The sequence below is a fragment of the Cucurbita pepo genome, chromosome LG14 (genome assembly GCF_002806865.2).
Source record: "Cucurbita pepo subsp. pepo cultivar mu-cu-16 chromosome LG14, ASM280686v2, whole genome shotgun sequence".
NCBI lineage: Eukaryota > Viridiplantae > Streptophyta > Magnoliopsida > Cucurbitales > Cucurbitaceae > Cucurbita > Cucurbita pepo.
The window spans coordinates 8,294,379-8,309,853 of record NC_036651.1 but is presented as its reverse complement, the minus strand read 5'-3'; the positions used below and the strand labels follow the sequence as shown (position 1 = coordinate 8,309,853).

The 15,475-nt window shown below is 32.2% G+C and overlaps 2 protein-coding genes across 4 annotated transcripts in view; both read right to left on the bottom strand.

The window, feature by feature from the left end:
* Positions 1 to 4,904: 4,904 nt before the first annotated feature.
* On the bottom strand, positions 4,905 to 8,002 carry LOC111810442 (probable transcription factor KAN2). 3 transcript variants are annotated; one of them, XM_023697148.1, is made up of 6 exons: positions 7,244 to 8,002; positions 6,814 to 6,890; positions 5,727 to 5,781; positions 5,402 to 5,651; positions 5,207 to 5,276; positions 4,905 to 5,052 (listed from the first exon to the last, which is right to left on the bottom strand). In XM_023697148.1, the coding sequence occupies exons 1-6, from the start codon at positions 7,782 to 7,784 to the stop codon at positions 4,927 to 4,929; spliced, it is 1,119 nt and encodes a 372-aa protein (XP_023552916.1). In that variant the 5' UTR covers positions 7,785 to 8,002; the 3' UTR covers positions 4,905 to 4,926. The 3 variants fall into 3 exon arrangements, with proteins under 3 accessions (XP_023552916.1, XP_023552917.1, XP_023552918.1); XM_023697149.1 differs by having other exon boundaries at positions 5,207 to 5,273; XM_023697150.1 differs by having other exon boundaries at positions 5,402 to 5,633.
* Positions 8,003 to 14,865: 6,863 nt separating this feature from the next.
* LOC111810711 (lysine-specific demethylase JMJ706-like) overlaps positions 14,866 to 15,475 on the bottom strand; it is a 7,853-nt gene continuing 7,243 nt past the window's right edge. The window contains exon 12 of the transcript XR_002817433.1: positions 14,866 to 15,244. The gene's annotated coding sequence lies outside the window, so the exon portion shown is untranslated. The remainder of the gene's footprint in view (positions 15,245 to 15,475) is intronic.

The window sequence follows — 15,475 nt, the reverse complement described above, 5'->3', positions numbered from 1 at the left end:
GTTTTTTTAACATGTCTTGTCCTCACTCACATGTTTCTTAAGAAAATTCTTACAAGATCACCGAATAAATAAATGTTCAAAACCGAGCATGCTTAACTTTGAAGTTCTTATGATTGAGTTATTGAAAAGAACCGTGTATTTTATCGGTATATATGATCATTTTCATTTTTTTTACGTATTTTTTTTTTTTATATATAATCATATTTTTTATACGTTTTTTTTAAAACATGTTTAGTGAGAAATTTCAAAATGCTTATAACGTATTCTTGATATTAGATGATCGAGAACAGTTTGCCAACCACAGTTCTCGATCAAGTAGAGGTCTAGTAGAATGATTGAGATTCGAAAGCAACGGCGATGGTTTGGAAGCTGTTGAAAGCTGGAAGTTGTGGTTGTTCTCTTTTCAAATAGACTTATAACGATAGATGATCGGTAGCGGTAAAAGCTTCACTGATTGAGTTAGGTTTTGGCTTTGACTCTGATACCAACCCCAACTCAAGAGGAAATTTTGATATTTATACCAAGATCAGTGCTCTGATATAGAATTTGAATTGAAGATGTGTATTTTTATTGATATTCATAACCTTTAAATAATACCTAAAAAAGGAAAATATAAACTAATTAAATATTGAGAATAAAATAAAATAGAAACAATATTAAGATATAATATATATATTTCATAACTAATATATTCTCCAAATATTATATTTCAACCGTTATTGAAAAGGAACGTGTATTTTGTTGTTATATATGATAATTTTTTTTTTTTTACGTATTTTTTAACCATTGTATCCTCGAGCATCGACTTTATTTTTTCGTAAGGATCTATTGATATTTTGCTGACGTCATCATTAAGCATCGACGGGGAAGGATCTAGAGACAAAATAGCAAGAATATTTGGACCAAGGAATAAATAAAGAGAAAAGAAGTGTCTAAAGTAAATTACGTATAATTTTAAATACATTCTAATACTCATTAAAAATAAATAAATAAATAATAAAAATAATAAAGAAAATAAATAGCCCGCCTTGAATGCCGGGTAGAAAAGGAAAAGACTGCCCGAGAGGACAGGACTAATAAAGAATGGTCACAATCGGAGTATAATAGGTTTGGATTGCCCGTGCTGCCCAACGGAAAAGGGTAGAAAGGACAAAGGAGCGACACTGGTGCTAGGGTGACAGGGCCGTCAGCGAGGCATCAATCATAAAGCAATGGATTACAAAATGATTTCCAAATTATTAAATAAATTAAAAACGCTCTCCACGGTGATTGGCGGTGACGCTGGTTGCTGTGTCTTTGACCGTGTCGCTTAGCCACTGCTGCTCTTTTTGAAATGTCACTTTCACACGTGGGAAGAATTTGTAAGCGTGTGTGTGATTGCTTTATTTATTTATTCTTTTGTCCCCGCGAGAATATCGCCTTATAATGCGTTGTGTTGTGCCATAGAAATTTTATAATTTTAACCTTACTCTCTCCCTTTATAATTTTAAATATTTTGTTTAAAATTAAATTTCAAATTAAATATGCATTAAATATTTATAAATAAGAATTAATACTTCTAATAATATTGAGAATTTTAAGATTATATTTCCAATTAAATATTTATCCCAAATATTTATTGATTGGTAAATTAATAAAATTTCTATATGTTTATACTGAGTTTTTTTTTTTATAAAAATTTTATAAAATAATAATAATAGAACGTTGGCACAATAATTACATTAAATTAATAAAAATACCTCTAAATTTTATATTTATTTTTAAAATATCCTTAAACTTTGAATTTTATATTTATTTTAAAAATATTCTTAAACCGGGTATAATTTTATTAATAACCTTTAATTTTTAAAATGTCAAAAAAATATATATTATTATTGTTTAAAAATACTTATAAAATTTTAAACATTAACCTCTTTAATTTTAAAATAAAAAAGTTATTACCACCAATATATTGGTATAAATTGTCTTTTTACCATTCATAAATTATCTAAATGTAACAGTAATTTTGTATTTTTTTAAAAAAATTAAAAGTATTAATAAAAATTTAGAAAACATTGAGTATTTTTAAAACATTTTTTAAATAAAGATACTTTTTAATTTCTTTTTTAAAGTATAAAATGTTTTGAAAAAGTTTGTTATTTTATTTTAGACAAATTGTAAATTTTAGGGTTTTTTTTTTAATATTTTAATTTAAAAAAAAGGATGAAATCAAGGACGGTAGGGTTCAGTATAGCACACGTCGCTATCCAGATCTGACGGAAGACAGGGATTGCAGGGGCCCGAAAATCAAGGGTGTTGGATTTCGCCACGTGGAATTACAGTGTAATGATGGTTAAATAATTTGACAATTCGGTTCTGCAAATGAATGTTATTGACCGACGTGGGTGTAGTTATATCAATGTGGTAATTCCCATAGTTTTTAATATAATATAATGTCTACATTCATTAATATAGTAGTTTTTAATTTAAATATTAATATTAAAAATTTTAATTATTTGAAAAAGTCAATATCATGACCCATTTCGTACCGACTTGAGTTCGGTTGTGTTCCAAATCCAAACCCATGTTCGGCTCGTTGGGTCGTCAATCGTACAGGCTACGCTTTAACGCATGCATGTCTTAACACATCATTCATTCAAACACGTCTACTCGACTCTCGACTAATCAACGTCTCATTTTCATCCTCAACGTTAAAATATCTTAACATGACACAAAATTATAATTTGATTTATCGTTTCAGTGCAGGAAACTGCTTATATCAAAAGGTATACCGACTGACCTAGCGTACTGTCTTCGTGTTCATGATGTTACTTTGCATCTTCCCAAATAATTTGCTTGATCGTTCAATCAAATATGTCCATTGTTGTTCTAAGTGGCTCGGGGCTGCCATTGAAAAGATTCACATGGGCTCTTTTTCTCGGGAGTCGAGTCGTTATGTATCCATTTATTTATTTTCGGAGAAAAGATAGTAATAATATTTTCTTTCTAATAAAGAGAGATTATATAAAGGTGAAAACTAAAGCAATTACTATAACTTTTATTCTCTCTTTTATTTATTTTTATTTTTTATTTTTTGCTTTTTGACGGCAACTACTTTTTTATCCTTACGTGCAAGTTTTATTTATTATATTTTAAATTAATTTAAAATTAAATAAATGCATTTTTATGAAATATTTATTATTATTTTTAATTATTAAAGGTGTCATTATTTTTCTATATTAATTATTTTATTTTTAATATAAATTTTAAGTGACTTTTGCTTCCAAGTTGTTGGTGTTGATTTTCCCGGAAAATAATAATAATTATAAAATAAATAAATAAATAAATAAAAAGAAAAAAGTGGCTCGTAGAATTTCAATAAAGAGAAACCGTGTTAAAGCTAACTCATTTTGCTCGATGTCTATGTTGAAATTCAACAAGTTCGCCTATATATATATATATTTGCACCATATTCCACGTTCAAAAAAGCGATATAAGTAATACCTATCTTTTTGTTCGTGCATATCTTTATTCTCTCGTTCAAACCTAAATGGTTGGCATTATTCATCTATTTCAAAAGCTAAATGATTGAGAACGGAATATAAATCTACTTATAGCTAACTTTTTTGAATTATTAAAAGTCGGGACACGAAGACGACTCATCAATGCATCAGTTAGGAAGATTTTAGTTCAGTAAACGAGTACTTATCGAGAATTATTCGAAAACGACTCATCAGTTCATCGATTATGAAAATTTTAGTTCGTGGGTTATTCAAATTTTTCTATAATTCCTAATAATTTTTTTTAAAAAAAAGATAAATTGTAATGAATTAAAGGGTTTAGGGTAAAAAAATATGATGAGTACTTTGTTCCCTTTGTTGGTGAAATGGCATTCAAAACCACAATTGATAGCCATTCTTTTTGAAAAAAAGTTACAAAAGTAAATGTGGCATTTTTAAGGCTTTTATCCATTCCCAAATTCCCAAATTCAAAGTGCAATAACTAAAGTAATGATTTTGATAATGACCCTTAGGGTAATTTTTAAATCTCGGTACGACTTGAATAGGGTAGGTTGATAACGAGATCGTTACTAGATATTAACGCGTCTATTACGGAAATGTTTCCACACTCTTATAAGAAATGCTTCATTCTCTCGGGAGCCTAGTGTTCTAGCTGGCACATAACCCGGTATCTAGCTTTGATATCATTAGTAACAGCCCAAACCCACTGCTAACAAATTGTTCGCTTTAGCCCGTTATGTATCGTCGTCAACCTCATGATTTTAAAACGCACCTGTTAGGGAAAGGTTTCCACACTCTTATAACGAATGTTTTGTTCTCCTCTCCAACCAATATGGGATCTCATAGATATTCACTCGCTAAAAAATATGAATCAAAGAGAATAAAAATTGAGATATCTACGACAGTATAAATACTATTCTCGTTTTATTATCACCTCTACTATCTACTAGTGATTTGGGGTCCATAATCTTTCATCATTGACCTTTCATAAACGTAAAACAAAAATTGAGACATAGAATGATGTGGCGGTGACCTAAAACTGTAATTTGACTCGCCACTCGTTCTAGGTCATCGTCACACTAGGAACTATTGGGCCAACCACAATTGGTATAACGTCTAGATACGTATGACGACACAAGAATGACCCTACTCCTAACACGATTCCATAAGTAATTTTAAAATATTTAACAAAATGAATTGCATGCATGATTTTCATGTATTTACATTAAAAAAAATTACATTCTTAGCCAACCTTAATGAAAAAAAAAAAAAAAAAAAAAAAAAAAAAAAAAAAAAAAAAAAAANTGGTTATTTTTCTGTCTTTTTTTTTTTTTCCTTTAATTAATTTTCTTTTCTCTTCTGATAAATTTTTTATTACAAAAATAAAATAAAATAAAATAAAATAAAATAAAATAAAATAAAATTGCTAAATGGATATTCCTAAAGTGAATTCCAAATTGGGTTTTTGTGGACTGGTTCCAGCTGAAAGATTTGTCAGTGAGCTTCCATCTGATGTTCTTTCATGGCTTGAGCTCTTGTCTTCCAAATATCTCTAATATTTTAAAAAATTAAAAAATTAAAAAATTAATTAATTCTTCCAAATAATTAAAATAATTATATAAAAATATCTCTTTTACTGATTTTTAATAAATGGGTAGCATTTAATTTTGGAAAATAATTGTTATAAATATTAGAAAATGAAATACCTGATCAAGCTGAGAGGGCTGGTTTTGTGAGGAATCCTTTGGAATAATGCCTTGGAATAAAGCTTCTCTACTATTAAAGAAAAAAAAAACGTCATCGTATCGTTTTTAACCTCTCTCGTATATCAAACGGTTTAGAATAGATAGTCGTGTGTATTAATAATGTCTCGAGAAGGGAGCTAGGGTTTTATGTTTTACCTCGAAGAATTACTCCATAAGGCAGGAAGGTCGGTGTGAGTACGACGATGATCTTGTTCTCCACCGACGGTTTTACGAAATTCATCTTGGAAGGATGGCGAGAGTTGATGCCGAGGAGAATCAATGGTCGGGGTGTTAAGTCTTGTTCTTGATGACTTCTCGGTTTCGTACGTTGTATCTTCTGTTGATGTATCTCTTGATGACCTATTTTGATCGTGAACTTCCGAATTTCCTACATTTATATCGTAACCTAATCTCGTGTTAATTCTAACGAGAAAATTAACGTATTAGGCAAAACGTGCGACGAAAAAAGGGTTAAAGTTACCAGAAGAAGCTGCACCAACAGCAGCTTTGTCAGTGGTCTTTACCGTTCTATACATCTGCAAAAAGAGATTAAGGGATTATATAAATATCACAAAAACCCTAATTTCGGAACATAGAAATTATTTAACGAGCCCGTCGTGTAAACAACAGTTAAATGTAGATCCAAAAGCTTATCGATCTGTTCATAACTACTTAATACAAGCTCGGGATACTTTTGCAGTTTCTCTCTCATACATCCAACCGTGAATTGAAACTATAACGGCTCAGGCCTCCCACTAGCAGATATTGTCCTATTTGAGTTTTCACTCGAGATTTTTAAAACGTGTCTGCTTTATATAGGGTGTTTCGTTATCCTCCCGGACAGATATTGTCCTTTTGCTTCCGAATTTATGAGAGGCCGTTGAAGTTTGAAACATTTATAGTTAGAAATGTGAAGGGCATATATTAATGGTTTGAGGTTAGTAAATATTAAAGTACAATAATGCAGTAGTTTGTTCATAATAATCTGACCAGCTTTGCTACCAACCCCAACCCCACCATACTCCTAATTATTTTGAATCTAAGCACACCTCAAGAACTGATTCAAACCTAAATAACCCATTTTCTAGAGAGACAAGAACCCATTTTCTAGAGAGAGAAGAACCCATTTTCTAGAGAGGGAAGAACCCATTTTCTAGAGAGAGAAGAACCCATTTTCTAGAGAGAGAAGAACCCATTTTCTAGAGAGAGAAAATGGAGTGATTCAAACCTAAAGAACCCATTTTTTAGAGAGAGAAGAACCCATTTTTTAGAGAGAGAATGGAGTGAGTCAAACCTAAATAACCCATTTTTTAGATAGTGGAATGGAGTGATTCAAACCTAAAGAACCCATTTTTTAGAGAGAGAATGGAGTGATTCAAATCTAAAGAACCCATTTTTTAGAGAGAAATGGAGTGATTCAAATCTAAAGAACCCATGTTTTAGAGAGAGAAAGGGAGTGATTGAAACCTAAAGAACCCATTTTAGAGAGAGAGAGAGAGAGAGAGAATGGAGTGATTGAAACCTAAAGAACCCATTTTTTTTAGAGAGAGAAAGGGAGTGATTCAAACCTGCAAATGGGACTTGACATGAGCCAAGGTGAGATCTTTGACGTCCATGAGCTCAAGAACTGATTTGGGTGTGGCTCCTAATCATCAAATCCCACATCGAAAAATTTCAGATATAAAAATCAGAGCTGTTGAATTCATGTCTAGAGAGAGAGAGAGAGAAAGTTTCATTCTTTTTCTTTTGGAAAGTTCTCTTTCTCTCTCTAGTTTTAGAGAGAGAAAGAGAGGAAAATTTGCAAATTTGTAGTGAGAGAGTGAAGAATTAAAGAAAAAAACAAGGTGGGTTTTTTCAATCAAGCTCAAAAAAGAGAAATTTGAAGAAAAAACTTCGAGAGGAATGAAAATTTGCAAGCTTTTTAGAGAGAGAAAATATGGGAAAGAAAGAGAGAGGAAAAAGTTAGAAAGAGAGATATGAGTGTAAGCTTTTACTTACTTTCATGGCCACCTAAAAACTCAACAGCATGAACAAAACGAGCATGGAGAGTGGTGGTCCACCGCATTCTCGGCGCTCGGATGCTCCGTTTCGCTGGAAACCTAGCCAAAAATCTCGATCGAAGGCCGTTGTAGTTAAATTGAACGCCACCGCCACCGCCGCCGCCACTCCCGAATATCGGGTAAGAAGAGGAAGAAGAGGAAGAGGAAGGAGGGTTTTGATAGACGGGAATTCCCCTAATGGGTGTCGAGAATCGAAGGCCTTGATGATGAAGATCATGGGGATGACGGTGGTAAACCCCGCCTCCACCGCCGCCGCCGCCGCCACCGACATTGGTAGGTGTGGGGAGGAGATGGTGGTGGAGGAAATGGGAGGGATTAGGATTAGAAAGAGAAGGGCCAAAATTAGAAGAAGAAGAAGAAGGGAAGTTATTGAAAAAGAGGAAATCAAGAGGGTTGTGTGAAGGAATAGAGGAAGTGGGTCTTGAATTTGGAGGGCTAATTTGAAGAGATAAATCTGGTTGCCCTCCAAACAGTTCCATTTCTTCTTCTTCTTCTTCTTCTTCTTCAAGAGAGAGAGAGAGAGACAGAGACAGAGAGATTTGGGAGAGACAGAGAGAGATTTGGGAGAGACAGAGAGAGAGATTTCTGGTGTTCTTTGAAGATGGGGTTTTGATCAAATTTAAGAGAGTATTTGCAGAGATTTGGGAGAGAGAGTGCGAGAGAGAATTGGGAGAGAGAGAGAGAGAGAGATTTGGGAGAGAGTTGGGAGAGAGAGAGAGATTTGGGAGAGATTAGGGAGAGACAGAGAGAGAGAGAGAGAGAGGAGAAGGTATATGAAGTGAATGGTTGTTTCTTTTGTGTGAAGTATATGTGAGAATATGACACTTCAGAGAGAGAGAGAGAGAGAGAGAGAGATTTATTTTAAGATATATTTTATTGAATTTAAGAAAATAATAATAATAATTTTCACTAAATAATGGAATATGCTTCCCAAATTTATTGAGAACGATTAAATTTGGTCATATGAAAGTATAAAGTATTCTTACTTAAAACAAAATATTCATTACACTTCAATGGTGGTTTGTTCTCCTCCCCAACCAGCGTGAGACATTACAATCTACCCCCTTCGGAAGCCCAGCGTACTTGCTGACACTCTTTCCTTCCTCCAATCGATGTGGGACCGCTCCCAAATCCACCCAATTGGGAGCCAGCGTCATTACTAGCACACCACCTCGTGTCTACCAATCCACCCCCTTCGAAGGCCCAGCGTCTTCGCTGGCACTCTTTCCTTCCTCCCATCGATGTGGGATCGCCTCCAAATCCACACCCCATTAGAACCCAACGTCATTACTAGCACACCGTCTCGTGTCTACCCCTTCGGGGAACAGCGAGAAGGCTGTTACATCGTCCGGTGTCTAGCTCTGATACCATTTGTAATGGCCCAGATCCATCGCTAGCAGATATTATCCTCTTTGGGCTTTCCCCTTAGGCTTTAAAACGCGTCTGCTGTGGAAGGTTTCCACACCCTTATAAATGGTGGTTTGTTCTCCTCTCCAACCAATGTGAGACATCACAATCCAGGCTCGAGCTTTAAAATAAAATGCGTATGCTAGGGGAAGTTTTTCACACCCTTATAAATAGTGGTTTGTTCTCCTCCCCAACCAATGTAGGACATCACAATCCACTCTTTCCTTCCTCCCGTTGATGTGGGACCACCCCCAAATCCACCCCCTTTGGGGCCCAACGTCATTACTGGCACACCGCCTCGTGTCTACCCCCCTTCCAGAAAGAGCGAGAAGGCTAACACATCGTCCAGTATCTGACTCTAATACCATTTGTAACGGCCCAGATCCACTGGTAGCATATATTATCCTCTTTGGGCTTTCCCTTTCGGGCTTCCCCTCAAAGCTTTAAAACGCATCTACTAGGGGAAGGTTTCCACACCTTTATAAACCGTGGTTTGTTCTCCTACCCAACCAACGTGCGACATCACAATTAATGAATTTTTTTAAAAATTCAAAACGGGTTCCATCTAAAACTAAGAATAATGGTATTTTTTTAATTTTATTTTGATCGTTTAAAATATTTTTGAGATTTTTTTTAATTAAGTTTAAGGGTAAAATTCCATAATATTTTTATTAATTTAGTTTTTTTTTAATAAGAAAAAAATGGAAAATATATTTATTTAAATTTTATTTTAGAGTTGAACTTTAATATGTGGATTTGTCCCTTAACAACTCATCCTCTTACCTTTATAGCTTCCTCTCACTCACAAAATTCCCTTTTTTTTGAACTGAAACCAATGCTTTGTTTTCATCATTCCCTCTTTTTCTTTCTTTTTCTTCTTTTCCCCAAAAATTCATCACAACGTCTTTTTCGTCGCACAATTACCAAACTACCCCTCACCTTTTACGTTTAACATCGAAACAAAAAAAAGTTAACGGCGAAGATTTGAACCTTTAACTTATAGAAAACACTGTTAAAATATAACGACATTATTCGTGCTTCAACGTTTGAGTTATGTTCAAGTTATCATTTACCGAGTCTGAACATGTATCAACGTATTTTAAATAGGTCCATAAGTTTAGTTTTATCCTAATTTTGACAAAAAAACATTGCTGCTCGTGGGTCTGAAATCCTAGACCCTAAACCCTAAAAAGTTTCTCAATCTGTTTTTCCCGAAATTGGTTAAGGTCATTTGTGGGAATTAAACGAGCTGAGTAGCTTTCACTTGATAAAATGAACGAGTTTTATTAAGGTCATTTTTCTTTCGTTTTCTTCTTTTCCCCAAAAATCCATCACAATGTCTTTTTCGTCGCACAATTACCAAACTACCCCTCACCCTTTACGTTTAATGTCAAAAAAAAAAAAATTAATGACGAAGATTTGAACCTTTAATTTACAGATAACACTGTTAAAATATATCGACATTATCCGTGCTTCAACGTTTGAGTTATGTTCAAGTTATCATTTACCAAGTCTGAACATGAATCGACGTTATTTTAAACAGGTCCATAAGTTTAGTTTTATCTTAATTTTGACCCTTAATTTGACAAAAAAACATTGCAGCTCGGGGTGCTTGTGGGTCTCAGATCCTAAACCCTAAACTCTAAAAAGTTTCTCAATCTATTTTTTCCGAAAATGATTAAGGTCATTTGTGGGAATTAAACGAGCGAAGTTGCTTTCACTTGATAAAACGAACAAGAAAATTTCCCGTTTCATTCAAAACCCTAATTTGAAGAAAAAGGGGAAAAAAAGAATCCTAGGGTTTTTGTTAATTTCCAAAACAAGTAAAAGCTAATTTTCCCCTTTGTTTATGTATTGAAACTCATGATTGATTTCCCTAGAGGTTAAAAATGGAAGATTTTATTGTTAATTTGGAAATTTAGGCTTTATTATTAGAGACAAAAAAAAAAAAAAAAAAAAAAAAAAAAAAAAAAAAAAAAAAANATTTAAAATAAATAAATAAATAAATTCAAACCTCGTCGGAAATTGCGAGATTTTCAGTGAGGCGTCGTTTTTGCAGGAGATAATCGCCCCACGACCTTTTAAGGCCTCCTCACTCTCACGTCCTCACTGACACACTGTTTGGTGTCTAACCCTGATACTATTTGTAATAGCTTAAGTCCACATCTAGCAAATATTATCCGTTGACCCATTACATATCGTCGTTAACCTCACGATTTTAACATATATATGTTAGGGAGAGGTTTCCATACTCTTATAAGAAATGTTTCGTTCTCCTCTCCAACCAATGTAGGATCTCACAATTCACCCTCCTTGGGGGCCAACGTTCCCACGTACACACTGTTTGGTGTCTAACCCTGATACTATTTGTAATAGCTTAAGTCCACCTCTAGCAAATATTATCCGTTGACCCATTATATATCATCGTTAGCCTCACAATTTTAAAATATATATGCTCGGGAGAGATTTCCACAGCATTATAAAGAATGGTTCGTTCCTCTCTCGAATCGATGTGGAATCTCACAGCAAAACATGAATTCTCTTTTTCATCCTCAAACAAAAAATCTACATTTAAAGTTATTACTTTTAGAAAAACTATACAAAACATTTAAACTTTTTTTGTTTTGTTTTTTTTTTTTTTTTTTTATATTTAATTTAGATATTATTATTATTTAATTTGAAAGATATTTTGGTGAAAAGATTATTGGAAAAATGTGAATGTTTATAATAAAGCTAAGTAGGTTTAGGCAATGGGCATTTTAATTAGGGTTTGTTCAACCCTATGTACAATATATATATAGCCTACAACCTCATCCTAAACTTTGACCCTTTTTATCTTTTTTTTTATTATTTGTGTTAATTAATTAATTAATTAATTAATTAATTAATTAATATCTCTCTCTCACCACAATAAATTATAGTGTTCTTAGTATATTTAAATAAATTTGTTCCATCAATTCATATCCAAATAATTGGATTTTGAGAGTTATTTATCATCAAATAATTGGTATAACCTATGTTTAATTTATTACGTCATTATTTCTTATGTTCAATCTCATTGCATTGAAACTTAGGTTAAGATTTTTTTTTTTTTCTTTTTACCGCGATGTATACGGGTTGGGTTAAAAAAGTCTTTTGGACCAACCCTAAGTTTCGAGATGGGTTGGGTTATTTGTTTAATTTTTTTTATTTATAATGAAAATAAATATTAATATTTAGAATATTTACTTATTTATTTTAAATTATTGAATTAAAATGTGTAACTCGATTTTAATATATATTTTAAAAAATTGTATTCGAGACGGCTCTATTCAACTCAAACTAATTTTAAGGAACCTATGAACGAACATTGAATATTTTTTTTAATGAAATGCCAAAAAAATATTTAGAGGATTGAAAAAAAAAATAATTAAAAAATGGTAGAGAATTAAATAAAAGAATGGCATAATGACAATATATATCCTTATTTATAGGGACATGGAATTTATTTATTTATTTGATATATTATTTTCTAGAAATATAGGAATAGAGAATTAAAATTATTAATTAAGATTTGGGTGTTTGCTTAGGTTAGGGTTTAGAATTAAGAAAAGCATAAATTAAATACAAACAAATTTTAAAATAATAATTATTATTATTAGGTTTTGGTCTATTTTCTGACAAAAATATAAAAAATTATGAAATAATGTTGGGAGCAATAAATGCGGGAATTAAATATAATAAATAAAAATTGAAGACTGACATATATTTGTTAATCATTTTAATTAATTAAGATTAATCAGTCTTTATTAATATTAATTAATAATGGCATTAAATGTCAACCATCCCTTGGAATTCTACATTAGGGTTTCTAATTTGTGTATATATGGAACAACATTCAAAGCATTTAATTCTTTTCTGTTTTCTATACAAATTAATTAATTAATTAATTAAATCTCTTCAATTTTCTTACATTGGGATAATTTACAATTGTTTTTTTTTTCATAATTAAAAATAAATAAATTTTACAAAATATCCTTGGTAAATTTCAACTATACCCCTAGATTTTTGAAAAGTTTTTTTATAATATATATATATATATATATATTTAAATTTCAAAATTAAAAGGTTGAAATTAAACTTTTGAAGTTGAGAGAGGTAAAATTGGAATTTTTGCTAAATTTAGAGGATATTATAGGCTAACTTTAAAAAGATATTATGTTAAATTCTTAACTGCCAAATATTTTTGTGTGTCCTAGTTTCGTTTTTCTACTTGTCTCGAGTTGTTTTTAAGAGAAAAGATTGTTCCTATGTATGAATCAAGTTATTTTAATATCTCTTGTCTTTACTACCTAAACAAGGTTGAGGACGGGGAATCACCGCCCTACCTAGCTCAATTTATATATATAATCTTCATCTTCGGTCTTGTTTAGTAACGAGATAAACTCTCTTCTCATTCCTTCTGCTCTCTATTTAACCAAACCTTTGTAGTCCGGCGGGAGATCGTAACCTAAAATTCAAAACGTTGTTGACTAAATTAACCAAAGTAAGACAAAAGGGGTTGTGAAGACAAGAAATTCAAACATTTATTTAAAAACATTGATTTGGTCAAATTTAAGGGAGAATCTCACATTAATACTTTATTTTTAATTAATTAAATGTTTGTCAAATTTACATCCATACCTTGTTTTATGGGATTTGGTCACATATCAACAAAATACCCAAACTTCCACACACCCACTTTGCTTCTATCGAATATATTATTTTGTTACACTTTCTTACCTTATCTTATCGTTATATGAGCTATGCTTTATTTAATATGTATATACCTAGTAAGGTAATCTATTATCGCTTCCATCAACTTAAAATTTAGATGTAAGTTCAAAGATTTTTAAAGTATATATCCAATTTTATTTTTATAATTATTATTACCATTGTTGATGCCAAAATCTGACTTGGAGAAATTAACCCAATTTCACGCGCCTCAATCGTATATTTTTAATTTGATCCATTTCACTGTACCTTTTCTTGAGTCAGGAGGCCAAGGAGACACATTTTCTTGTGTTCTCCATAAAATGGTTATTTCGATAAGAGTCATCTACGTCTAAGTTCCTGTTGGCTAGCTTTATCTACCAAAAAAGAAAAAAAAGAAAAAAAAGAAAAAAAAGTGTCCTTGACTCGAGTTAAGAATGAGGCAAAGATTGGGCCAAGAAGCACAACTCGACCTCGACGTCATACTAAGAACAGGGGTTGCTTCATGTGAGCTACCAATGGAATAGTGTTCCTTACTTATAAATCTATGATCCTCCTCTTAACTAATCAACGAGACTACTCGTCTCAATGATTTGTTAACAAATACAAGATTTGATTTTGTTTAGAATTTTAAAATTTTGTTAACCCGTATGTTGGTTCAATGCAAATTTTGACCCTAAACCAATGCGACCTACCAAACACATATACTCCAATCCAAAAGGGAAGTGAGTCAAGAGAAAGAGAGAGAATGGAATCAAGGTGAAAGTTTTGCTTTTGCTTTTAATGGGCTTCGTGTGATATTGGGCTTTGAAATCTAAGTTTCAAGAAGCACACTGGATTATTTAATATTTTTCCAATAGGATGAGATGATCAGTCGGAAAACAAAACAGAAAAATGTTGAATTTTGTGCACATTTTGGAGGGGAAAGAGGAAAGAAAACAACTTTTTAAAGACAGCATTGTGTTGCTGATGATGCTGACTTTGTTTGTTTTAATATCCAATAAAAGCTAGTTGGCGAAGTCATAGGAACCCAAACAATTTAAGCAAATAAAGTAACATAACAACATCAACAAAAAAGATGAAACATTTTGAATCTTTTGCAAAGAAGACTTCAAGTGCAAAAGCTAATCTTAAATGACGGGTCCAATAAATCTACGACCAAAAGTCAAGAAAAAGAAGAATAAATTAATTAGGAAAAGATCGTAGTTCAATTGGCTAAGGTATTCCCCTCCTCCTACCTTAAAAAAAAAAAAAAAAAAAAAAAAAACTTTGAAAAGAAATATATGATAAGTCCAAAAGTACACAAGATTAAACATAAAATCAATCAGCTCAAACCTCATCTATATTTCATATCTATCTAATTGGTTAAAATTAGAAAGTCTGTAACTTATGTTCCATCAGTGGGTTGTTAATTTTTGAAGCCTAAATTCACAGAAAACCCCACGTAACCTGATATACACAAACCCCCAGTTCTACACCCACACGTTATTCACTTCATAATGGACCAAGCTATTTTCAAAAGGAAAAAAAAAGGTTCCTTTCTCATTCTAAAAATTCTGGGTTGGTACCTTCCCCCACCATTCAAACCAAATATATTCTCTTTTCATCTTTAAGAGGTGGGGGAATAAAAAGGTGGAAATGAGGGTGGGTGGGGGATAGTTTTGTCTCAAGCAACCATCCTCTAAACAGAATAAAACAATATCACCACTCATTCAAACATGTCCTTTACCTGGGACTGGGAGCAGCAGCGCTTTGCCTTTTGCCCCCACCACAAGAATACGAGACCCAAAATATTGTCTCTCTGCATGAGATGATAGCAGTTAATATTCTTCAAACAAAACCTACTGTTCGTGTCAAGATTATTCTAAGTGTTAGCAACAAGTGACAAAGAAGGAAATTCTTTGCATTTTATTCCAGTAGTCCAAGGTACATGTAACCTGTCGCTACAGAAAGAATAAAGAACGTGAAAATGGAAGCAGCGAGAGCGCTATGTATTCTTTTTTTTTTTTTTTTTTTTTTTTTTTTTTTTTTT

Excerpts from the sequence above, each read along its gene's own strand:
- LOC111810442 (XM_023697148.1), bottom strand. The coding sequence starts at position 7,784 with ATGGAACTGTTTGGAGGGCAACCAGATTTATCTCTTCAAATTAGCCCT. Across the intron at positions 6,891-7,243 it reads GTTTTTAGGTGGCCATGAAA|GAGCCACACCCAAATCAGTT; the intron begins GTAAGTAAAAGC and ends TTTGATGATTAG. Across the intron at positions 5,277-5,401 it reads TTATGGAGTAATTCTTCGAG|TAGAGAAGCTTTATTCCAAG; the intron begins GTAAAACATAAA and ends TTTCTTTAATAG.